The sequence below is a fragment of the Myotis daubentonii genome, chromosome 15, assembly GCF_963259705.1.
Source record: "Myotis daubentonii chromosome 15, mMyoDau2.1, whole genome shotgun sequence".
Classification (NCBI taxonomy): Eukaryota; Metazoa; Chordata; class Mammalia; order Chiroptera; family Vespertilionidae; genus Myotis; species Myotis daubentonii.
This window is the reverse complement of record NC_081854.1, coordinates 10398553-10423098: the sequence shown is the minus strand read 5'-3', so window position 1 is coordinate 10423098 and position 24546 is coordinate 10398553. Positions and strand designations below refer to the sequence as shown.

General features: G+C 57.4%; 1 protein-coding gene across 2 annotated transcripts in view; it reads right to left on the bottom strand.

Moving 5' to 3' along the window:
- Positions 1-937: 937 nt before the first annotated feature.
- Positions 938-24546, bottom strand: part of STRN4 (striatin 4) — a 27528-nt gene continuing 3919 nt past the window's right edge. Inside the window, exons 2-18 of one of the 2 annotated variants that reach the window (XM_059666043.1) lie at positions 19981-20084; positions 19363-19436; positions 18546-18624; positions 15808-16005; positions 13579-13720; positions 9833-9992; positions 9142-9255; positions 8711-8826; positions 6742-6917; positions 6605-6652; positions 6149-6270; positions 4908-5078; positions 4619-4759; positions 4074-4172; positions 3825-3911; positions 2114-2337; positions 938-1878 (exon numbers count right to left, since the gene is read on the bottom strand). In XM_059666043.1, the coding sequence (XP_059522026.1) occupies positions 2168-2337; positions 3825-3911; positions 4074-4172; positions 4619-4759; positions 4908-5078; positions 6149-6270; positions 6605-6652; positions 6742-6917; positions 8711-8826; positions 9142-9255; positions 9833-9992; positions 13579-13720; positions 15808-16005; positions 18546-18624; positions 19363-19436; positions 19981-20084 (2001 nt within the window). In that variant the 3' untranslated portion in view covers positions 938-1878; positions 2114-2167. The remainder of the gene's footprint in view (positions 1879-2113; positions 2338-3824; positions 3912-4073; positions 4173-4618; positions 4760-4907; positions 5079-6148; positions 6271-6604; positions 6653-6741; positions 6918-8710; positions 8827-9141; positions 9256-9832; positions 9993-13578; positions 13721-15807; positions 16006-18545; positions 18625-19362; positions 19437-19980; positions 20085-24546) is intronic. The other variant, XM_059666044.1, reaches the window with a different exon arrangement.

The window sequence follows — 24546 nt, the reverse complement described above, 5'->3', positions numbered from 1 at the left end:
AGCTGCTCCGAGCCCAGGATGAGGGGGAGCGCGGCCACATGGAGCCCGCAGCGGCTCCTGTCAGTGCCACCTGACGGCCGGCCCACCTGCACCCTTTCTCCTTGAAATGCGAACACGGCCCAAGTGTGCTGTTTGCAGGACTCACCCTCAAGTGCTCACAGGGCCAGGCCCGATTCAGACACTGGGGTGCAGCCCTCGACAACCCAGGAGGTGCTGGGACTTGCCCAAGCACACTCTGCTGGCAGGTGGAGGACTGAGTAAGCAGAGGGAGTGACAAGGGACAGGATACCAATTCCGGTCACTGCTGGAGGCCTTGAGCCTCCCCCCACCCCACCCTCTCTCTGTAGAGCATCCATACTGCTCCCTACGTTATGAAGCTGTGAGGACCCAGTGAGATGGGCTGTTAACACTGGTCTGGTTCCGGCTAAGTGTACAGCTGACCACTGCGGTGCCACCACCTCCAGGGACTCTGGGCCCCCACCCCTCCCAGCAGCTCCCAGCACGGCGGGTGTTCCGTGCAGGCAGCTCCCAGCTCTCCCTGCTCCACGTCAGCCCGGGTGAGGGCCAGGGAGGGAAGGGTAGCCCTCGGCCTCACCACTCCATCACACATCCCAGGGGTGCGGGTGGTGGGGGGAGGGGGGAGTCTTGCGCTACACTGTCAATCATACCATGAGCTTGTGGGCTCTGCCCAGGCTGCTGCTGCGGCCCCTGGGGAGAGCGCTCAGGGACAGGAGGGGCCCGGGGAGATTCGGTCCTGTGCCTTGACTTCCGTTCCTGCACCCACTGTGCCCAGGCTCTGGCCCCCCCTCGCCCCCCTCGCCCTACCACAAAACCCCAACCCGTCATCATATCCCCTCTCCAAGCTCCACCCACTCCAGACAGAACCAGTTACTCCTCCCAAAGTCCCCGTCCCCTCAACAGTCAGCACCGCCACCCATCTTACTCCAAAGGGTTTATTGAGGCAAGTTTCACATACGCGTCCAGGACAGGGGACAGGTTTATAAACAGGAATCTGGGAGGGATCTGAGGGCTCGGGTGGAATCCAAAAAAGAGTGAAATAAATAGAGGGAGAGAGTGGAGGGCCAGGAGAGGAGACAGACAGACTATCACACAGTGGTAACGACATGGGGGCAGGGGGGCTCCATTAAAATCCCATTTATTTATACAGATATACAGGGAGTTATGGGGACCCTGGGGGACCCCACTCCATCCTCCATGCCCCAGGGAGGGGCAAGAAGAGGACATCTCTCCCCATGGGTGACCCTGTGAGGGGTAGGGGACTGCCCTTGGAGGGTTGAGGAAGGTAGGGGCAGGTGCCTCCCCAGAGGGCACCGCCTGCTCCCTGGGCATTACTGGCCCTGGAGGCGTTGGGTAGTGTCTGGAAAGCTGTGCTGAGGGAACTGGAGGGAGGGTGGTGGACTGGGTGTGCTTCTGGGTGGGCCAGGCCCAGCACTCCCACTGAGGACAGCCTGGGCCCAGCTGGCTCCATGGCTCCTGGTGGACCTAGAGCAGGGCGTCTGGGGTTCCTCCCAGCACAGCTCCCACCCAGGTCTGGAAGGATGGAGAGGAATGGGGGTTCAAAGAGAGAACCTGGCACCTTCTGGCATCTTGGAAAAGCTGATCCCCAAGGACACCCAGCCCTGGTTATGCTGCCCCCAGAAGGCAGCTAGGAGACCAGGAGTGGGTGTCAGGGCAGAGATGAAACTCCTGGAGGCCATCTTGGAGGGTGATTCCTGAAGGAGGCAGCTCCCCAGGCTGAGTGCTGGGGAAGGGCGGGCCGTGGGGGAGGGCCTCCCGCGGAAAGGGCCTTTAGCACCACCAGACTCAAGGCAGGCAGGAAGAGGCTGGGCCTCCGGGCCTCCAGGCTGAGGCTGTCACCTGTGGGAGACAGAAGGGAGGGGAGACTGAACCATGGCCTGCAGGGCACGAGAGGTAAGGCAGCTCTGGGTCCCTCCAGGCCTCAGCCCTCTGAGTGCCCAGGGACTACACAGGGCGCCCCAACTGTGACTGCAGGACTTGCCACCCTAGGAAGGGCCAGGCAAAGCGTGTGGGTGAGGACACAGGGGCTTCTGCCCTCCTGGGGCCCAGCCTCCCTCTTAGCCCAGCTCCTCACCTCAGTCCCACCTGCCCAGCCTCGCTCCCCGGCCAGGGCGGGGCCAGGTGGGCATCATACAAAGACCTTGGCCAGGGCATCGGCGCCCGCACTGGCGATGAGGGCCTTGCTGGGGTGGCAGGCCACGGCGTGGATGGCCTCCTCGTGCTTCTTGCGGTGGGCCGTGATCTCCTGCACACACGTCTTGTTGTCCAGGCTCCACAGACGCAGGGAGCAGTCGTGGCCTGTGCAGGTGTGGGCAGAGCGAGCGGTCACCCAGCAGCTCCGGACCCACAGTTCCTTGCTCAGATCCGACCCCCAACCTCTCGGCTGGCCTGTCCCAAGGCCTCGGAGTCAGGTGGAGGCTCAATTCTTCTCTTGCCTCCTCTGCCCAGTCACCTCCTGACATCCCCGCCTGTCACCCTCCATCTAGTCACAAGTGTTTACTGAACAACTCTGTGTATGGGGCCCTGGGGTAACAGTGAGAAAAACAGGCAAACCTCCCTCCCCCCGTGGGAGACAGTAAACAAGAAAAGAGAATAAACAACGCCAGGTGGTCACGAGTGCTGTGGGCGTAAGTCGGTCAGTGTGAGGACAGAATGGCCAAGGGAGTCAGGGAGAAAAGCCTTCCAAGCAGTGGGCACAGCCGGGGGGGTGGGGGTGGGGGCGGGCGGGGGCCTGAGGACTGACAGGAAGCACATGGGCTGCAACAGCCTGAGCAGCGGTGGCGGGGGAGGAGGTGGTCAGAGCTGGGCTGGGCCTTGGGGGCCATGAGCCACCAGAGGGAGGTGGCCTGACTGAGGTGTTAGAACAGCGGTTCTCAACCTGTAGGTCGCGACCTCTTTGGGGGTCGAACAACCCTTTCACAGGAGTCGCCCAACACCATCAGAAAACACATATATAATTACATATTGTTTTTGTGATAAATCACTATGCTTTAATTATGTTCAATTTGTAACAATGAAATTGGGGGCCACCACATGAGGAACTGTATTAAAGGGTCGCGGCATTAGGAAGGTTGAGAATCACTGTGTTAGAAGGACCAGGCTGCGGAGGAGGCTGGAGGGTGCTGGCCCCGGTACTGAGTCCCCTCTGCCAGGGCTACGTCTCCCTGACCACACCCTCGCCCACCTCCTCGGAGGCAGCTGCCGCCATCACAGGCAGACAGAGAGCAGGAGAAGTCCAGGCCCGTACACCGCCCCCTGCTCACCCTTCTGTGCACTCCCTCGCTCACACCCCACGGAGATCCCACCCTGCGGAGCAGAGGCAGACGGCAGCCCCGTTCCCACCAGCCCACACCCATCACCCCTGGGGAGCTGCGGCCCCTTCTCCAGTGGCCACATCGCACCCCATCCCTTCAAGGGGCCGCAGCAGTCGCTGGGCCTCAGTGCCCTTAACCACAGAGCAGGGCGGCAGCAAATGCTATAAAAGCTCGTGGGGACCGAATCAAATAGACCAGAACGTCAACGCCTGCCACCCACTGGGCTGTGCCAGTGACGTCAGTTTCCGCTTCTGTGTAATGGGGATAGAAGTACCAGCCTCGTCAGGTTACTCCGAGGAAAGGAGATGTAGGAAAGCGCCTAGGATGGCTCTGCTCACAGTGACCACCTTTCTTCCTGCCCGAAGGCTCCCGCCCAGCCACCCGCCTTAGGAGTCCACCGAGCACTCCCTCGGGGCCGGGGCCCAGCCCGCTGGGGAAGGCACAGGCCCTTGCTCCTTACGAGCAACTTACTTCCTGACATCAAGAACACGCCATTGGGGTCCACAGCCAGGCAGGTGACAGCATCCAGGTGGGCAACCATGGAGTGCACGCATTTCCCTGAGGGCAGAGGGCGGCGGGTTACGGTCCACGGTCGGCCTCACCCGGGAAGGTGGGGCCTAGAAAGGGTGCTCAGAGCCTCCAATGTGGACACCAGGGGTTCTGTGTCTGAGCCACCCACCTCCCACAGGGAGTTGGGGGGCCAGGAAGGCAGGGCCTCACCTGTCCGGTTGTCCAGGAAGCGGATGCCTCTGTCGTCATGGGCGGTGATGGTGAGGGGCTGGTTTGGGTGACTCACCACCTGGTTGATCTGGGTTGGGCCTGGAAGGGAAAGCAGGGAGGAGGGACATCAGGGGGAAACTGGGGGACAAGGACAAAGGCAAGAGGAGGACCATTCTGCCACATCCCCGTCTGCCTAGAAGAGGAGGGCGGGGCACCCAGGCCACGCCCTTCTCAGGCCAGTGTCTCCCCTGCACAATGGGCACAGGGCCTGTCTTGGAGTGGGCAGGAGGGGTGACGGACGTTGAGGTGGCTCGTCCATGCCACCAAGTGGGCCGACAGGCAAGTCCCTGACACTCTCCCTCCACTTAGCCCTCCCGGGATGCGGGGCTGTCCATTAGGGCAGTGGCTGAGGCCTCATCTCACTCCCACTCAGAGCCCCCAAGGGGGTGGGGAGCCATCTGCAGCTGACCGAGGCTGTCACCAAAGCCACAGGAGAACTGCGGCCTTGGAGGCATTCAGATCCCAGCCCTGGCGGGGCCCCTTACCGCTGCTCCCCTGGGACTCCAGCGTGAGGAGGGCACTGCCAGCCTCCAGGTCATACAGGACGGTGTCGCCAGAGCGGAAGGAGGCCACGATGTGGGCAGGCTCGGTGCTGGTGAAGGCCACTGAGGTGGGGATCCTGTGATCTGAGGGCGGAGGGGATGGACGGTTGCCTAACAGACCGGTCCTGCCCTGGGCCTGGGGTGCAGGCGTCACCCTCCTCGCAGAGGCTCCAGCTCTATACGGCTCCTGAGTGAGGTGTCAGGGTCCCCACTGTCCCCGTCCCTCACTCACCGCTGGCTGTGGGGAAGGTACAGAGGCAGGCCGGGCTGCTGCTGCTGGGGTCCCAGATGCGGATGGTGCCATCAGCGGAGCAGGAGGCGAGACGCTGGGAGGTGGGGCTGAAGGCCAGGCCCCACACCGCGTCCCCGTGGCCCTCCAGGACGTGGCTCAGCACGCTGGGGTCTGGACCCACCGGGGGCGGGGGGAGGGGGGAGATGGACTGTGTCAGGGCCGCCAGCCCCATCGTGGACAGCTTGGAGCACAAGCTCTGCCACACTCACCCAGCCTCAGCCCCAAAGCGCCAGGCCTCGGGCCTGGTACCACCGCCAAGCACCCTAGTGGCTGCTCACACTCTGACCGCTAATCTGGGAAGATTTTAGGGCTCTTGAAGGCAGCCCAGCATGGAAGCTCCAGAGGGCAGGGATGCCTGTTCCCTGCTGTCCCCTGGGGCCCATCGTAGTCTTAAAGTGGGCACCCGATAGGTTCCTTTTAAAACCTAGTTAAGGGAGAAGGGACAATGATGACCCTGGCCCCAGACCCTTCTTTGAAGCCTGGGCGCTGAGCGTTGGCCCCACCCTGGGCCCCGCAGTCCTTTCTGCCCCCGTGCGCCAGCCTTGCCGTCTCTCCAAAGCCCTCTGGTCACTCCCACCACTGCCTCTCTGGTCACTGTGTCAACACAGGGGTGTCTGGTCGGGCCATGCTGATGCCCAATGGGTGGCAGCTCGTTTGGCCCAGAGCACACACTGCCAGGGACCGACCCCTGACCTTTCCCAGGGTAGGACTGCTCTCAGGAAAACGGTGTAGCTCCTTAAGGGAGACACAGACCTCTGAACTCTACCACAGGATGCTGCATGGAGCCGTGTGTGTGATCAAATAGGTTATCAAAACGGGTCAGGGAGCAGGGACAGACCCTGAGCAGAGGTTACTTCTCCACTGAACTCTTAAAGGTGCCTGCAAGCCGGCCGCCTGCTCTCCTTTCTCCTCCCGCCTGCCCCGCTCAGAGACACGCAGAGCGCTGCCAGGGCCCCCCAAGCCTTCACATGTGCTGCCCTGGCCCCCACGCTGATGCCAAGTCAGCTCAGCCATCTCGTCTGACTGCCGCATGCCGAGTCACGCTGTTCCACGCTCAACCAGGCTGAGCACCCCCCGCCAGCCCCTGCCGTGTTAGGCACGGGCGGATGCTGGCTACACGTGCGGAGGGAAGAGGCCCCAGTGGACGACGGTGGGGGAAGGAAGGGCAAGAGCTGTCTCACCGTAACCATCGTAGGGGTCCATGTTGAGGTCTGGAATCTTCCAGCTGTGGATGCGGGCATCTGCCCCACCACTGTAACAGTATTCACTGTTGCTGCCCATGGCTACTGCCAACACGGGGCCCCTGGGGGATTCAAAGTGGGGGAAACGGAAAACTCAAAGCTCGCCCCTCCCCAGGACCTTGCCGTTCTTTCTCTACCAGCGTTTTCCGGGGGTGGCTGACGGGAATCCAGCTTCTGGGGCTTCTGCTGTGCCACCCGGGCAAGTTGCCCGTCCTCTGCCTTCCCTCACCCCCTGTCTATTTCCTCCTCCAAAGGCTGTGCTGGGAGCCAGCTGTGGGGGCACTGCAGAGCATCCCGGGCCAGGGGTGTGTGTGCAGAGAGCCCCAGGGACTCAACCCTCCTGCTGCCCCGCCTCCTGTCACCACCCCCTGCCTTTGGGGGCACCTCCCTCCCTACCTGTGAGCCCGGAAGGCATGGATAGGTTCCACGTCTTGTGCAGCATTCCTGTGGGAGACAGGTGTCACCGAGAGCCCCTCATCACCTGTTCCTGGGCCCCGATGCCCCCTCCACCACCCTTGGGGTTGTGCCCTCACTTCTTGGCGGTGACAGCCTTCTGCAGGTTCCAGAGCTTGAGCGTGCCGTCCTCGGAAGCGGTGAGCAAAGCCGACTGGCTGTGGTGGAAAGCCAGGGAGCGAATGCCATCGTAGTGTGACCGAAGGGTGAACTTGGGGTTCCACGTCTTCTTAAAGGCATCTTTGCTGTCAGACAGCTGGGGGGTGGGGGGAGCTGCCTCAGTGTCTCCTCTTCCACCCCAGCAGTCGCACAGATATTCGCATCCAGGACTCCAAGGACTCGTCCTCCACCACCGAGACCCAGGTGAAGCACCCCACAGCCTGGCCTCCAGCCCGAGGCTCCCCTCTTCTTCCTGGCCCTGCAGCAGCCCCTCACTCAACAAGCTGTTACTCTGTGCAGGGCTGTGCCTGGTTCTGAAGAGACAAAGGTGAGCCCGAACCCTTGGGATTTTGCAGGGGGCGGGGGGGCTGGGGAGACACTCAGATCGTCCCACCTGTGCACAGGCTTATAAACTACAAGCAGTGCTATGAGTTGAAAATGCCCTGGGAGGCCCAGCCGGCGTGGCTCAGTGGCTGAGCGTCGACCTATGAACCAGGAGGTCACGGTTCGATTCTTGGTCAGGGCACATGCCCAGGTTGCAGGCTCAGTCCCTGGCGGGGGATGTGCAGGAGGCAGCCGATAATTTTCTCTCATCACTGATGTTTCTCTCTCTCTCTCGCTCTCCCTTCCTCTCTGAAATCAATAAGAATATATAAAAAAATAAAAAATGTACTGGGAGGAGGCACTGCCTCTGTGGGGTCAGCAGGCTTTCCTCCTGAGCAAGTGACGAATCAGTAGGACTTAACCAGACAGGGGAAGGGACTGAGGAAGGACACTGCATGTGCGCAGTCCCTGAGGCAGGAGGCAGCAAGGATGGACCCAGAGCCTGAGAGGAGCCCTGGGTGCAGGAAGCAATGGGGAGAGTGGCTGAGGTGTGGAAATGGCGACAAGTACACCCAATGGGAAGAGACTGGGGAGCAAAATCCCAGAAACACTGCACATGCCCTGGAGGGTGGGGTGTCGCTGAGTGAGGGACCTTGTAGAAAAAAAGCAAAGCTCAGTGCCCTCCCCCCCAGATAGAGCTCACACCTGACAAACCCTGTCATCGAGGCTTTGTCCCACGGCCCCGCCCCAGCTGCCACTTCTGCCACATTCTTTAGGGCCAGAGGGTCTGCCGTGTGCGACCCCCTCACTCACACACTCCCCAGGAAGCGTCAGACTCGGGGCAGCTCCCCCGCTCAAAGCTTGGCTCTGGCCCCGTTCCCAGCCGCCCACCGCTGTGCCCAACGCGCTGGGGTCATCAGCCACCAGAGGTCCTGCTAGAAGCTCTGGGGGGTGTCCTGCCACCTGTGCCGGAAAGTGCACACGCGCCCGATCCCACATTCCCAGGTGGCCGGGGTCCCCCACGGGTCTCAGGCTAGGAGCACTGGCCCTCAAATTCCCTTTCATTCCTGCCCGACTGTGCCACCAGCCCCCACCCGCACAGACTGGCCTGATTTCTCGGTTGCTGGCTGGAGGCCATCTTCCCTCCAAAGGTCTGCTCAAGTCCGACCTTCTGCAGTGTCTTACCCGCACTGCTGCCCACCGAGCCCCTTCCTCCTGATGCTGCATTTAGCTTCGCTCCCCCTCGCCCTGCCCCCAGCAGGTGGGCCCTGGACTTGAGGTGCCCATGAGTAAGCCGGGCGGGGAGGGACGGCCCCTGGAGAAGGAGCCTGGCACCGTGATTAAGACACAGGCTCCAGAGTCTTCTAGGCTCTGTGCTGGTGAGCCTGTCAGGCCCGAGCCTGTCTGTATCGCACCCCCATGTCTAACAGCTGAGCGGCGGAAGGGCTCACACCGTCCTCGCGTGTAAGGACTGAGCACGGGCCGTGCAGCCAGCTCTCAGCAGATGCTGCCAGTGCGCAGAATGCCCAGTGGGGGTTGTGGGGGGTGGGCACCCTGAGAACTTACGTCACAGCTGAGGTCGTTGTCATTGGTGACGGTGAGATCTGCCAAGTCCCCCAGGCTCACCTCCCCGCCCCCGATAGTGTCCATGATGAAAACGTCTGAGGAGAAGCCAAAGGAACCTGGTGGGGGGAGGGGAGGGAGGAGGCAGAGAGGGGCCGGGGGAGAGAGAGAGACAGAGAGGTGGAGAGAGAGGTGAGGTGTGAGAGAGACAGGGAGAGGTCAAGATCAAGAATCACAGCTGGAGAGAAAGAGACAGGGAGAGACAGACAGGCAGGCAGACAGGGCAGGACAAAAAGAGGGGGAGACAGAGACAGACAGACGAACTTTTGGGACAGGGAGGCTGCAAACTAGGGGCCGGGCCTGGACCCCGAGGACACAGAAGCCCTGGGCTTAGCTCTGCAGCCTCCCTCTGCCAGGGTGGAGGGGCCTCTTACCTTCGTGCGGCCGAGGCTGGGGTGTGCCAGGAGGTGGTCCTGTCACTTTGGGGGGCAGCCCATCCACATCCCGAAGGTCGGCCAAAATTCCCTGGAGTTTGACCCGCCGGCTTTCTACAGGGATGCGGCACCAGGCAGAGTCACCACCCGTTCAACCCAGCCATGCACAGGCGCCTCCTTCCCCACCAGAAGCCGCTCCCGTGGGAGCTGGGGAGCCTGGCCCAGAGTGCACGGGGGCTCACGGTGGGGTGGGGATGGACAGAGGAGACTGAGCGGGGACCCTCCATGGACCATCCTTGCAGAAACCTCGGTCTCCAGCCATGTCCCGTGACCCCGAGGGCCTCCCAGCTCAGAGTCCCAGGACCGGAGGAAGAGGCAGCACTGCCCTGACTGCCTCTCCCCGCTGGTCCCATCCTGTTTCCTCCCTGAGGCCCGCAAGAACTGGACACACGCGTGCACAAGGCTGGCAGCCCCACATCAGGAAGAACCGGGCCTGCCTGTGTCCCCACGGGGATTTTCCAGGGAAGGGGTGCAGGCCTGGCTGCTGTGGCGCGGCCCTCCTGCTCTCCCTCGGCCCCCCTCCTCTCAGGAAGTATGTCCATCCGGTGGAGACCCTGGGACAGGAAGCAGCTACAGGCAGCTGTGTGCCCCTGCTGCCCTCGGTGAGGCTGGCAGAAAACCCTCCACTCACCCAGCTCGTGGTGGGCCCCTTCTCCAGCGCATCGCCGAGGGTCCGGAGAGCCCTCCCCGTCCTCGCCTGAGCCCAGGAAATCGAACTCATTGATGGCATCCTCTGAGTCGTCCTCCTCATCTTCATCCTCTATTTCAGGCACCAGGGCCTTGGCTGGCAGCTGGGACAGGGAGAGAAGCAGACAGTCAGGGAACTCAGGCCACAGCCAAGCCCCGGGAGCCTCCAGGAACAGAGAAGCCAGGGCCCCTGTGAGGAACCACCGCCCCAGCCACCAGCTCCCTCCGCCAGGCCTCACTGTGGCGGCTGTGCTCCCCCTGCTGGGAGTCTCAGAGGCTGCTCCCTGCTGCAGCCCCAGCCTGAGTTTGGAGACCCCCCCTCCTCCACCTCCAGCTGGTGATCCCCTCACAGCCCTCCTCCTGGCTTTTGCTCAGGCTGTTCCCACTCCTCCAATCCCTGCCCCCCAACACAGTCTTTCTCATGAAGAAAAGTCAATATGACAACCTGGTTCAGGGAGAGGGTGATATGTTTGTGTCTACAGGTGTACAGAGGTGCACAAAGCGAGAACAGTGCCCTGGCTGGTGCCCTCCGTGGTTAGCGGGCCGGCCCGCACACCAAAGGGTCTCGGGTGCAATTCACAGTTAAGGTCACATACCTCGGTTGCAGGTTCAATCCCTGGGTCAGGCCTGGTCGGGGCATGTACGAAGGCAACCGATCAATATGATTCTCTCACATCAATGTTTCTCTTTCTCTCCCATCCCTCTCTCCCTCCCTTCCACTCTCTCTAAAAATCAATGGAAAATATATCCTTGGAGTGAGGATTAACAAAAAGGAAAAAATAAAAGTGAGAACAGACCCAGGAACGTAACAGTAATAGTAACAGAGCCTCATCAAACACTGCTGGCCTCTGCATTATTCAGTGCACTGAGTAAGACTCAAACCTATGATTTCACATCTCAGAATGTGATAGTTACCACTGTTGTACGTATTATCTCATCATTACACATGGAGAGATGAGGCTGAGCAAAGTGCAGCTCCTTGCCCCAGGTTCTCCAAGTCTTCCTGAGAGCTCTCTAGATTGGCTGAGTTTTTGTTTTCTTATATAACCAGCACACGCTACTTTTAGAATGAGAAAAAACAACACAGTTCCTCCACTCTGAGAACAGACTGCTGGGCAAGCGAATAATGAGTTTGCCAAGTTTCCCACAGCCGGTCTAACTGAGGGCAGGAACCAAATCATCAGTTTCCCTCAGTTTACAAGCCTATTGTACAATCTCCATCACCTTTAGACACACACAGCCTTATGGAAGACATCTAGCACGTGATTCTCTCCCTCTCACCATGACATTTTACACGAAGAACCATCCAGGGTGTGTGTGCACTTGGAACCTCAAACACTGCAGCTAAGGCTTAAGGGACTTGCAGAATTTTCCAATTTTGACATCTGAGTTCTGTTTTAAGTGCTACATTAAGAACACACCCCAACCAATACTGGGATCCTGATGACACCAGACTCAACCACCTCCTCTTCTCCTTCCTAAGTGGTCCCTGACTAGACTGTGTCCCCTGGGCAGCCACGGGGCCAGCCTCACTCACACTGCAGACTCCTCAAGGGCATGCTGAACCCCTCCCACAGGCTCAGCACCCCAAGCTGGGTTTGGAGGGTACACACTTGCAGGCAACACCTTTCAGGCATCCGTGTGAGAGGACCAGAGGGATGGCACCATGGGTGGGCGCTCTCCTCTTCCTTCCCAGGAGACCTAGCGCCAAGTTGTAAACAGCAGGCCCAGAGAGGCACTGGCGGGAGTTGGGGCTCACAGGACTGTGGAGCCGTACAGGGGCCCTGACCAGCCACCCTGCCTGTGCCTGTGCTCCCCCTGCTCAGTCCCACCAATGCCACCACTGAGCACTCAGCGCGGCAGCCACTGTGCAGCCCAGGCTTCCTATGTGCTCTACAATCCAGAGACAGGGACCATTATCTGCTGAAACTAAAGTGAAGACAAGAGAATCAGGTGCCCAACGTTACACAGCTAGGCCCGGGCCAGCCTGGGAGCCATGAGCAGGTCTTTCATATCAGTCTGGTCACTGAAGATCTGTTGGGTGGGCATGGGGAGGCGTGACACCCTAGCCCCGTGGTCGGCAAACCGCGGCTCGCGAACCACATGCGGCTCTTTGGCCCCTTGAGTGTGGCTCTTCCACAAAATACCACGTGCGGGTGCGGATGTACAGTGCGATTAAAACTTCATGGCCCATGCGCAGAAGTCGGTATTTTGTGGAAGAGCCGGTATTTTGTGGAAGAGCCACACTCAAGGGGCCACAGAGCCGCATGTGGCTCACGAGCCGCGGTTTGCCGAGCCGCAGTTTGCCGACCACTGCCCTAGACAATAAGCCACCCACAGGCTCGTAGCACGGGGCAGTCGCAGATGCAAATGCCTAAGGAAATATGAAAAGCCAGCAATAATTTCTCTGCAGGAGGAGCAGAGAGGAGTGGGAAGGTTTCCCAGAGGAGGCTGAGGTAAGACGTGCACAGCAGTGAAAATCCTAGTGGGGGGCAGTGGGGACCAGGCATTCTGGACCAGGGAACAATGCTGGAGAGCCCGTGCTCAGAGACCTGCTGGTTCTCCTGTAAACCCAACCCTAGGGTCTGGCTCCGTGCACTCCCTCCACTCAGTGAATTCAGTGAGCACCTAGTCTGGAGAGAATGTGGAGGCCAGGACAGACCTGGCCCCTCACAAGGATGGGGCAGGAGGGATACAGACCCAATACCAGACAGGGAGGACCCAGAGTGGTTCAGGTGGGACAGGGGACCTCCAAGAGGCTCCTGAGCCTGTGGAGGAAAGGGGAGCAAGGGTGAGTCGGGGAAGACTTCCTGGAGGAAGGGGTGTGTCTAAGGTGAGTCTAAAGAAGGAAGGAGTCTGAGGAAAGGCTGGGTGAATAAAAGGCCATCTCCACAGTCCCCGGCCCGCACTCCACAGGTATTTGCCCCGACCCCACTGTGGCACACGGCTGCTGACAAGCCTGCCGATGCCCACAAGCGCCTCCACGTCAGCAACGACGTCTCCACACCCCGGCTGCCGGCAGAGCTGGTCCACAAAGGCCCACTGATGTTTCTCGGGCCGGTGAGACTATGCCATGCCTAGGTCAGCGCCGTCCTGAGGGTGAAATGTGGTGGGAGCCGTATCTCGAGGCCCAGCTGAGGGAATCTGGACACTACCCTGTGGTCAGAGTCCCTGACCACAGCAGACGGGACACGCGCGTCCCCTGAAGCCCACGAAGCGCTCCAGCCCGGCTCCAGGCTGAGCCCGGCCCAGCTGCACTCGTTCAGGGAGCGGAGAGAGAGCAGTGAGAAGGCCAGAGGGGAGCTCACACTCTACTGTGGGAGACAGAACCAGTCACACCAAAACAGTATCTGCGTATGACTGATCAGACAGCCCGAAGGAGAGAGCGCTGCCAGAGGGCACCATGGGGCTGGCCTGGTCTGGAGTTCAGGAAAGGCCTCTCGGGAACCCCTGAGCTGGAGGGGAGGATGGAGAGAACAGGGTGCAGGCGGGCAGAGGCGGCCCTCACAGTAGAGACCTGGCTCCTCTGAAGGTGACTGAGGCAAGGCGACGGGGACTCTGGGGTGTGGTCAGGCCACAGCCCACAGAGGGAGCCCCGAGAGCATCCACAGGGGCACCCTGTTCCTGGTACACAAAGCAGGGGGACCCCCTGGGAGGAGGAGGAGCGCTTCCTTCGGCTCACACACGCACCTTCACGCGCTGCTTCTTGTGCTGCACACTGTCCAGCTCATCGTCCTCGTCGCTGTCTTCGTCCTCACAGTTCTGCAGGAAGGGGATCTGCTCCAGCACCGAGCCACCCAAGCGCTCTTTGCCGTCTTTGCCTGCTGCATTCCTGCCCACACAGGGGGTAAAGGGGGCATTAGTCCTGGCATGTGACAAAGCTGATGCCAGGGTGAGGCTTGGTGGCCAGAGCCTGGGCCCAGCTCTCAGGGGGCTGACCCACCATGAGCCAGAGGAGCCTTGACTGTATCATACCCAGGGCTTCAACCCAGTGTCTGCCTAACAGATGCTCACCCGGCTCAAACCCCCTTGTGGACCACAGACTGGGCCAACTCCTCACTGAGCTCGACTCCGAGTTCCAGGGGACCAGCCCCCAACCCTGACCACAGGTCTCCCCACGTGTGCTGAGTCAGGAGAGCTGGATGAGAAAATGCCACTGACTCAGCAGCCGCCGTTCCCATGGCCCAGCCAAACCACAAGCACAGGCCAGGTGAGCGACAGAGACGCACCGGGGAGGAATGGGAAACTGGTCACCACCGACGCTCAGGCCCTACAGCCAGGGGCCATGCCACGCCTGCAGGGGTGGGGAACCTTTTTTCTGCCAGGGGCCATTTATAACACCATTTGCGAGCCATGTAAAATTATCAACTTAAAAATTGGCCGCTATATTTGGTCAAACATTTAATTAACTCACCGATGCCGTGGCAGGGCCAGACCAATGATTTCACGGGCCTTCTAGGGCGCTCGGGCGGGCCTTCCCGCCCCTGCTCCTGAGAGTTGGTCAGTGTATGGTTCTGGCCCGGTACAGAGCGCTTTCCTCCAGGCAGCCAGATCCGTCACTCGCGTCCTGGCCCCCCCACGTATATCCTCCCAGCAGCACATCTCTGTGCCCAGCTGCTGGGACACCATTCCCGGGTTCCTCCCACAGCTGCCGAAGCTCAACCTCCTTTGCTGCTGCCTCCCTCAGCTTTTCTCTGGCCTCTAGACACAAGAGCCCCCGGGCTCAGTCCTCAGACCTCCTGTTTGTGCTGCCAGCTACACTCTCTCCTTCAGAGACTGCAAAGACCGCTGTGTGCTGGTGAACAGAGGTACATTTAGGAACCAAGCGCCCAGCCCCAGCTGCAGGCTGGCTACTCACGACCTACACTGGGTCACCAGGCACCCCGAACCCCACCCGTCCTAAACAGCCCCCTTGGTGTGCCGCTCTTCGCCTTCCCCATCTCGGTCAGTGCTGCTCCCAGCTGCTCAGACCAGCCCTGGAGGCAGCTCTAGTTTCGTCTCTCTCCCTCACATCCAATCCTTTAAATCGTGCCGACTTCCCCTAAAAACCCACTGAGAAGCTAACCACTTCTCACCCTTCCACCTAACGTCTGCCATCTCTGCCTGGGCACTGCAGTTGTCCCCCAACTGGTCTCCCTCCCACACTCCTGCCCCCTGCAGCGATGCCATCCTGAAGCAGACGGCGGGCATCAGATCACATCACACCCCTGCTGGAAACCACGGGCTTCCCACAACCCCAGAAGAGAATCCAAACTCCTTATCTCAACCAGCGAGGCCGTTTGATCTGACTCCTGAGATTTCAGCCTCACCACAGACCACAGGCCCCACCGCCGCCTCGCTGGCCTGCTGCTGCTTCCGGAACATGCCAAGTCTCCTCCGCCTCAGAAGCTTTCCACGTGCTGTTCCCTCTGCCCAGAACACTCATTCTCGCTCCAACTACTTATGTGGCTCGTCCTCCATTTCCTGTACTTCCCTGCCCAAACATCACCTCCGCCAAGAGGTCCTACTACCTACCTTACCCAGAGCGGCACTATTCTTCCCATCACTCTTTCTTACTACCTTTCCTTTTCTTCTCAGCACCGAGCATCACGTCACTGATTCTGACGAGTAACAGTTATGGCTGAGAATGAACAAGTAAGAGCTCCTCAAAGGGGGCGCCTCAGGAGGGGCCGGGGGAGATGAGCCGTGGTGTGCTATCAGCACTGAGGCAAGGCCGTGGGAGAGTACGTACAGGGGACCCTGTACAAAATCGGGGCTCCCACAATGAACAGACAGAGGGTTCTGGAACAAGCGAGCCCACAATGTGTTTAAGAAGGAAGTGGCCAGCAGGGCCCCGGGGGCGCGGCTCACTTTTCCGACACTGGCTTCTGCAGGAGGGAGGAGGCACAGAGGGACGGACCGTCAGACCCAGGGGCTCACCTCTTGATCTGTTCCTCGATCTGTTTCACCAGCAGCGACTCCCCACCGCTGAGCCCCCCGGGGCCTGGTGTGGCCCTGGGGCCCCCTTCGCTGGGCTCCACGGTCCCGTTGATCTCCAGTGAGCGTCCCAGGAGGGATCGCACACGCTTGGACCGCATGTCCAGGATGGTGTCCGTGTAGCCCACCTCTTCCAGGTACCTGCATGGAAGCAGAGCCAGGAGGGTCAGGTGCCCTGAGCCCTCTTTACATACGGGGCTCGTGGAAAGGACAGCACATTGGGACTGCCTTTTTGGAGGGGCAACTTAAGACCACACATCAAAAATTTCAATAAGCAGCCCCCAACCCCGCTGTTTCACTTCAATATAGTGGTGGCGTTACACACCAGTGCTGTGGCACGGGTGCTCGCTGCGATGCTGTGCAGGAGACCCAAACACGGGGGCGACCGACACGTCTACTGACGAGGACTGTGGGAGCAAATTCCCCGCGGGGACACGAGGCAGACACTAAAGGAGGAAGAGCGCCACGGGGAGCTGGCCACGATAAATGGCTTAACGAAAATTGTAAGTGACATGTTCCATACAATTCAAGTGCTTGTTTTTTAAAAAAGGTGATAATTATTAAAATAATAATAATAAAGTTTAAAAGCCCTGGCCTGTGTGGTTCAGTGGTTAGAGTGTTGGCCCGCACACCAAAGGGTTGTGGGTTTGATTCCTGGTCAAGGGTATGTCCCTGGGTTTGCAGGTTTGATCCCCATCCAGGTCAGGACCCTGCAGGAGGCAACCAATCAATGTGTGTCTCTCATGTCAATGTTTCTCTCTCCCTCCCTCCATTTTTCCCTCCAAATCTCTAAATCGATGGAAATACCCTCATGTAAAGATTAAAAATAAAATAAAGTGTTAATGAGTATGTAAGTATAGAACACACACACGCACACACACACACTTGTAGCCCCCACAGGCCAAGAAAAGATACACACTAAACTTAAGAGTCGTCGGTGACCTCTGAAGAATGGGCCTTGCCCAGTGATGGCGAACCTTTTGAGCTCGGCATGTCAGCATTTTGAAAAACCTTAACTTAACTCTGGTGCCGTGTCACATACAGAAATTTTTTGATCTTTGCAACCATAGTAAAACAAAGACTTATATTTTTGATATTTATTTTATATATTTAAATGCCACTTGACAAAGAAAAATCAACCAAAAAAATGAGTTTGCGTGTCACCTCTGACATGCGTGTCATAGGTTCGCCATCACTGGACTGGGGACATAGAGGAATTTTGGAACTTACTCTATTTACTCTACAAATGAGCATGTATTACTTCGGCAACTTATTTATTTATTTAATGCTCACCCAAAGTATGTTTATTGACGAGAGAGAGAGAGACACACACACACACACACACACATTAATAACATTGATTGGTTGCCTCCCATATGAGCCCCGACTGGGGATCGAACCGGCAACCTCTTGGTGCACAGGACGACACTCTAAGCAACTGAGCCATCTGCAGGGCTAATCCCATAATTAAAACAATTGAAGCCCACTGGGCTGTCTGAAAGCGGGGGAGGGGGCGGCTTCCAAAGATGTGCGGTGAGTGCCTGCTGGTCGTCAGGAGGCTCCCTGAAAGCCTTCTGTTCGCCATGAGCCTGTCCCTTTGGGACCCTGCCCCTCGCACATTAGACAGAACTCGCCTTCCCTGTCGTCTCATCCTGTGCGCCTGCGTGCATGAGGCTTCCCCTCCCACCACGGGAGGAGGGACGCATGGGGTGAAGAAGTTGGGCTCTGGGCGCAGACTGACCGAGATCACCCCTCGGACCCTCTGCTTCGGTTAGCTGTGTGACTTTACGCGAGCAGGTCCCTCTCTGCACCTTGGGTTTTCGTCTGTGACAATGAGGGGAATGGGCAGGTGTGCCCCACGGGGACTCAGTGAGGAAGCGGGGTGTGCCAGGTGTTTAGCACAGTGCCAGGCGTATACCAGGTAGCTGGCAAGTGTTGCCTGCTGCAATCATGTTGTTGTTATTGTTTGCAATAACACTTAAGTTAGCAATTTCACTTCCAGACATTAACTTAAGGAAATCAAAGACATCGACAAATAACTTCCTGCCGTTTGTTACACTGTCTATAAAGACATCTTCAATAAGACACACAAGGAGGGATTGGCTACGGCAAGTTATGGTTACTCATGCCACAGACTATTACACAGTTCTTCAACCCATGCAACCTAACCGATATGAAAAGACGTTCACAACACTGAGCAAAAGCAACGCGTTAGAAAACATGGTGGAGGGGAAGCCCGTTTATAAAGCACGTACACAAACACGAATGCACAGCCATGAAGAGACTGATAGCATATATGCCGAAGTGTTTATGGGGGATGAAGTTCCTTGGGTGGTGGAATTATGAGTGATTTCTATTTTTTGTGTGTTTCCCTATATTTCCCAAATTTTCTGAAAAACACAAATCTCTTTAGTAATAAAAAATAATTTAACATTACCGCTAAAAAAAGAAAAGCAACAGGCATTTGGGGTTGCATTCCAAGAGTGGGGGTCCCCCACCTGCCTCCTGCATCGAATCTTCCCACCCTCTCCCCAGGCGGCTCCACCTACATGGTGACGGGCCATCTCAGCTATGTCCCCAGTGGGGACAGGCAGGGCTGGGGAGTCTTCAGGCTTATCTCCCAAGCCAGGCATGGCCTTCGTCCCCCTGCCCCGCCCCACACCCTCCCTCTGCACACTCACTGTCGAAGAAGTTGCCGCCCCTCCTTCCACACCAGTGGGCTGTTCTCCAGGGTGACCGACTCCACAGGGCCATTGGAGACTGGGGGATGGAGAGAAAGGAGACAGACTGTCTTAGTTAGGGTACCACACATACGCATCACCCCCACCCCCACCTTCCTCACCCTCAAACCCAAATTGGTCACTGTCATGGGTTCTGCAGAGTCACTTTCTGAGTGTTTGAAACCTACTCTTCCCTCCGCGCTCCTTATCTCTAGTCTCCTGACTGGTCATTCCCCAAACCACCCCCAGAGTATCTTCAGACTCAGCTCTAGTTACGCTATTTTCCCACACAGGAAGCTGGCCCAATTCTGAGAGAACGGGCAGGCTCAACTGGGTCCAAGCCCAGCTCTGCCACTTCTCAGGTGTGACCTTGAGCTGGTTAGTTACCTATATGAGCCTCAGTTTCCTCTTCTGAGAAATAAAGCTAATGACAGCAGTACCTACGCCTTTTGGGATTGTTGTGTGGATTAAAGGAGATCATTTGTTCATTTTATTCATCAAATATTGATGGGGCCTGTGTGTCTGTCTCTACTGCACACAAGGACAGCAGGCAGGACTGGGCTTCTTCACCACTACCCACCCTGCCTCTCCCCAGGGGTCCAGCCCCGTGCCCCATGCCCCCTGCCTGACAGAGCAGCCTGTGGGGAGGGGCCCTGAGAGCAAGTCAATCCCTCCCCAGCCCCCGCCAAGCTGCTTCCTATGGAGCAAAGGAAGAAGAGGCGGTTCGGTTTGTGGAGGGGGGTCAAGTAGGGAGGTTCGGGAGGGAGGGGGGCGGTACCTTGTTCTGACAGTTCTGGCTTCTTCTCTCCCTGGTTCGGGTCTGTCCCAAACTTCAGTTTGTGATATTTAGCCCTAAGGAGCAAAGGAGTAACAAATGAGACAGAAGAGTAGACATGACAGCACTCACCTCAGGCATCCCAAACTCCCAGGCCCCCCCACTCCACTCTCCTTCCTCTGAGGCTGAGCTCCCCAACCTGCCCACAGTATAAAGCAGCCCTGGGATGGGGGGGGGCGGGGGGGGGGGGGCGCCACACATGGCTGTGAAGAACCCTCTCTCCAGAGCCTGGCAGGCTGGGCTGCTATCCCAGCCCCAGGAGTCCTGAAAGAAGTCCTCACTCTCCAGAAGCCACTGTACCCATCAGGCCAGTGGAAGAGATGAGACATTATGAACAGATGGTGTTTGGCACAGTGGCCACCATCACTATGAATACTGTCACGGGTGTCTAACCTGAATCCACCTGCTATGTCTCGGTCTGTCCCCGCTCCTAGAACCGCAGAGTACTGGTGACGGGAGAGCGCCCGATCCCAGCTCTCCCTCGGTGGAAGGCTGCAGCCGGCCTCTCACCCTCTGCTGGGGACTGACTTCTCAGAGGCAGGACCGGGCAGCAGGGCTCACCTCTCCTGCTTCAGTGCATATTCTAACATCTTGATCCGCCGCACCAGGTCTGTCTTGAGATTCTCTTGCCCTTTCCTTTCTCCCTGGAGGAAAGCCACCTGAGCCTGGGGACACAGAGGCAACAGAAGACAGCAGGGCTTAGGCTCACTGGTGTGTGTCCCTCCCTCCCTCAGGGCAATGAGCACCAGCTCCTACCCCTACAATGACTGCAGCAGCCACTTCTTCAGGCGTGAAGACCCTGAGCCAGGGTTAGATGGCCTGTGAGAGGCAAGCGAGATCTGCTGCCAGAGTCCCTAGCACGTCACCCACAATGACAGAGCTGATGAGAGTCCTTAACCCCTGAAATCAAAGCGGGGCCAGCGTGGGCGTAACCTCTCCCTGCCTTTTGGGGGAGAAGTGGGATTGGGGATGAAGGAGGGGAGGTAGGCGTTAATAGCCCTGGGGTCCTCCTCCTCCCCCGCCCAAAGGCAGGTGCCGTCCCTAAGACTGCTGGTGGAGGCGGCTCACTATTCCTACCAGAGCATCTATCTCTGGGAGGCGTAGGAAGCTACTTCGGGAGTTTAGGGACAAGAGTGGGTGGCTTGGCTCAGCTGCTGCTCCAATGCAAAGCTTTACCACTGTGGGGACCAATCGTCCCACTGGAGTCTGCCCAGAATGAGGGAGACGTGCCACAGACATGACCCAGGGCCCCTGCCAACCACTTCACACCGTCTGCTGGCACGGGCTGCCCCAGTCTGCTCTGGTCTGTCAACAGGTCATCTGGAGACACTCGGCCAACGACCTGCGAGGCAGGATCCTGGCCCCTGGCCACGTTCCGGAGGCCCTGGCCAAAGCCCTGAGTGCAGGACTCGCCCCTGGCTTCTCCCCAAGGGCGCCACTGTTCTGGGCTGGGGCAGCCTCAGTCCAGGCCCACTCGCCCACCCACCTGCGGCACGATCTCAGGGAGGTCATGGGCTTTCTCTGAGCCTCCATTTCCCCTTCTATAAAATGGGGCTTATGAGAGTGCCTGCCCCTCGTGTTAAGTTCATCTCAGTCCAAGACCTAGCACAGAAGACGGGCCAATAAAATGCCAACTCCTGCCTCTTATTTTTATTCTCCCTGTCCATCCTTCCTCAAGTTGACATGGGCCCCATCCTTTGTGGGAGCTATGGTCCCTCTGAGACCCTAGACCCATCAGCAGGGATGTCTGTGGCTTACAGGCCTCCTGCCACCATGCACAGCACAGCTGCGTCTACTGCAGCCAATCCCCGCACATCATGTGCTTGCTGAAAAGAACCTCAGTGCCCCCACCAGAAGCCGCAGTCTGGCCCCAGACACCTTTTCCAGGACGAGCCCGTTCTCAAAGTCTCGCTTCAGGACTGCCAGTTCCCCGCAGCCTCTCAGGTGCCACCTGCACTGCTCTCCCTCTCCCTGGGGCTCGCAGGGCCCTGACCTCTCTGGCCTGTGCCAAGTGGGGTGCCGCACAGCCCTGCTGTCACCTCTGTCCTGCTCCTGAGCCACGTCTCCACCTCAGCTTAGCAGAGAACTGAACACAAGCTGAGTACAGCCTGGCACTGACTGGGGCCGGGGAAACAGGCACACTCATACACCTTCGCTGGGGTCATAAACTGATGCACTCTTGCTGGAGGGCAATCTGGCCAGATCTATAAAAATTTTAAATGCACATTCCTTTTGTCCTAGCAGTTCCACTTCTAGGGATTATGGGAACTTATTGTACTTGTAGGAATTTATCCTTCAGGCATAATGGCAATGGTAGGTTCCTTTTGAAAAGATAAAAAGGGATGCTCATGCATTAATATATGACAAAAGTATCATTCATTCATTCACCTACCCCAAATATTTACTTTATTTTAAAAATATTTTATTGATTTTTTTTTTTTTTTTTTTTTTTTTTTTTTTTTTTTTTTTAGAGAGGCAGGGAGAGAGAAGAAAACATCAAAGTGAATGGAATATTGATTGGCTGACCCCTACTGGGGATCAAGCCCACAATCTGGGCATGTTCTCTGACAGGGAACTGAGTTGGCAACCTTCGGTGCCCGAGACAATGCCCAACCAACAGAGCCACACCAGGCAGTGCTACTCCCCAAATATTAACTGAGCCCCAACTACGTATCAGGTACAGTTGTAGACAGAAGATACAGTGCTGAACAAGGCGTGGCTGACATTCTGGTAATACATCTGGTGGGGCAAACAATGAACGAATAAATACATGTCACCAGGTGTGCCATGGAAAAGAACCCTCATCTGTCCCTTGTGAGGACGGAACTTCTTCCCCCGCCTTCACACTTTTTTCTCTCAACCGTTTAAATCAACACACACATATTCACAGTGATCAGCATCTTGTAAGTTTGAATTTCCACCCTTTTTAAAAATATATATTTTTTTATTGATTTCAGAGAGGAAGGGAGAGGGGGAGATGGAAACATCAATGCTGAGAGAGAATCATTGATCAGCTGCCTCCTGCACGCCCCCCACTGGGGACCGAGCCCACAGTCCAGGCTGGTGCCCCTGACCAGAATCAAACCCAAGACCCTTCAGTCCGCAGGTCAACGCTCTATCCACTGAGCCAAACTGGCCAGGGCTGAATTTCCATCCTTTATGTATCTTCTCAGTCCCCCAAGTCTACCTGTCCACGAGTCGTTTTAGAAGGTGGGGGAAGAGGTGAAGGAAAGGCTGATCACCAAACACAGCCCCGAGGAACTTGCTCACTATCCTTCCTGCTCTCCTGGGCTTCCATTAGAGAGCTTTCCGCTCCCCAGCGCCAGCACAGCCTGCTGAGAGCCTACATTCACCCAACATCCCACACCAGCAACTGCCTGTAACAAGCCAGGGACCGTGTGAGCACTGGAGGAATAAGGAGAGGACGAGGGGTTCCTGTCCCCACAGAGTTGTCCGTCCAGTGCACAAGACAGGCAAAAGCAGCGACAGCCAACACTCCTGTGACGAGGGCCACCAAGAGGGAGCAAAGGATGTTATGGGGACACGGACACCGAATCCAGCTCTGGAGGTGAGAAGCAGTGACAGCGGCTAAGGCCTGAAGGCTCATCCGAAGTTAGACAGGGAAGTGGCGTGTGCCGCTGGCAGAGGACAGACAAAAGGTGCGTGGTGACTTCAGGAACTCTAAAAGGGCCAGTACGTGCGCCCCTATGTTCACTGCAGCATCTATAATAATGAAAGCGTAATATGCTAATTAGACCGGATGCCGGGCAGTGGGGGCCGAGCCCCTCGAACGAATTTCGTGCATCGGGCCTCTAGTTATTTACAATAACGAAGATCTGGAAGCAGCCCAAGTGTCTGTCAGTAGATGAGTGGATAGAGAAGCTGTGGTACATTTACACAATGGGATACTACGCAGCCACGAAAAAGGAAATCTTAACTTTTGCAACAGTATGGATGGACCTGGGGAGCATTATGCCAAGTGAAATAAGCCAGTCAGAGAAAGACAACTACCATATGATTTCACTTATTTGTGGAATCTAATGAAAAAAATAAACTAACAAACAAAATAGAAACAGACTCACAGAGAGAGATCAGACTGACAGCTGTCAGAGGGGAGAGGGGTTGCAGTGCTGGGTGAAAAACGTGACGAGATTAAGCAAAGAAAAAAACACACTCATAAATACAGACAACAGTATGGTGATTACCAGAGAGAAAGGGAGATAGAGGGAGGCAGAAGACACTAAAGGGAGGATAAATGGTGATGGAAGGAGACTTGACTCGTAGTGGTGAACACACAATACAAAATACGGATGATGTAGTATAGACTTATATACCTGAAACCTATATAATTGTATTACCCAATGCCATCCCAATGAATTCAATAAAACATTTTTTTAAAGGAGCATATAGAAGAAATCATAAAGAAAAATAAAAGGCCAGTATGGCCACATGAAAATGTTACAAAGGTAATTTCAGCTATAATGTGGAGAACAGATGGCTGGGGAAGGGGATGGGTGGGTGGGATGGCAAAGCTAAAGGCAGAGAGACCAGTCACACAAGGAGGCAGTCCCGGAAATCCCAGGAGCCCAGACTAAGATTGGGGCTGGGGCTGGGGCTGGGGCAGCGAGGAGATGAGGGAATTTTAGGTAATGGGGAGGGGCTGATAATACCCAGCCACTTTTGTCTGTGGGTGAAGAAAGTGGAGAATCTCAGTCGGCCCACTCTGCTCTGTGTCCGCTTCCCAGTTCTTCTGGTGAAGGAGGGAGAAAGGACCAGAAACATGTGGCTGAAGTATCCCAAGGCAGTGGAACCCACGGGAAGGGGAAGTGCTGGTGGCCAGTCCCTGTTCGCTGGCAAACGCCAGCAGCCACCACTGCCTGATCTGCCAGTGCCGCGGCGGCTGCCAGGTAAGTCTGGAATCTGGAAGTTCTCTCCTCAGCAGATCCACCCACGGCCGCTTCCTCTGGCCAGGCTGTTCGAACACACACAAGCCCAGAGCAGTTCTGAGGCATGGCTGCCGCCTCTCCTCCAGCTGTTCGCTCTCCCAGCCAGGCAACCTCTCAAAGGCTTCCCCAGGAGCCTCAGCATCTCAGTGCTCCCAGGAGCTGATGCCTCTCTATCCCTCTG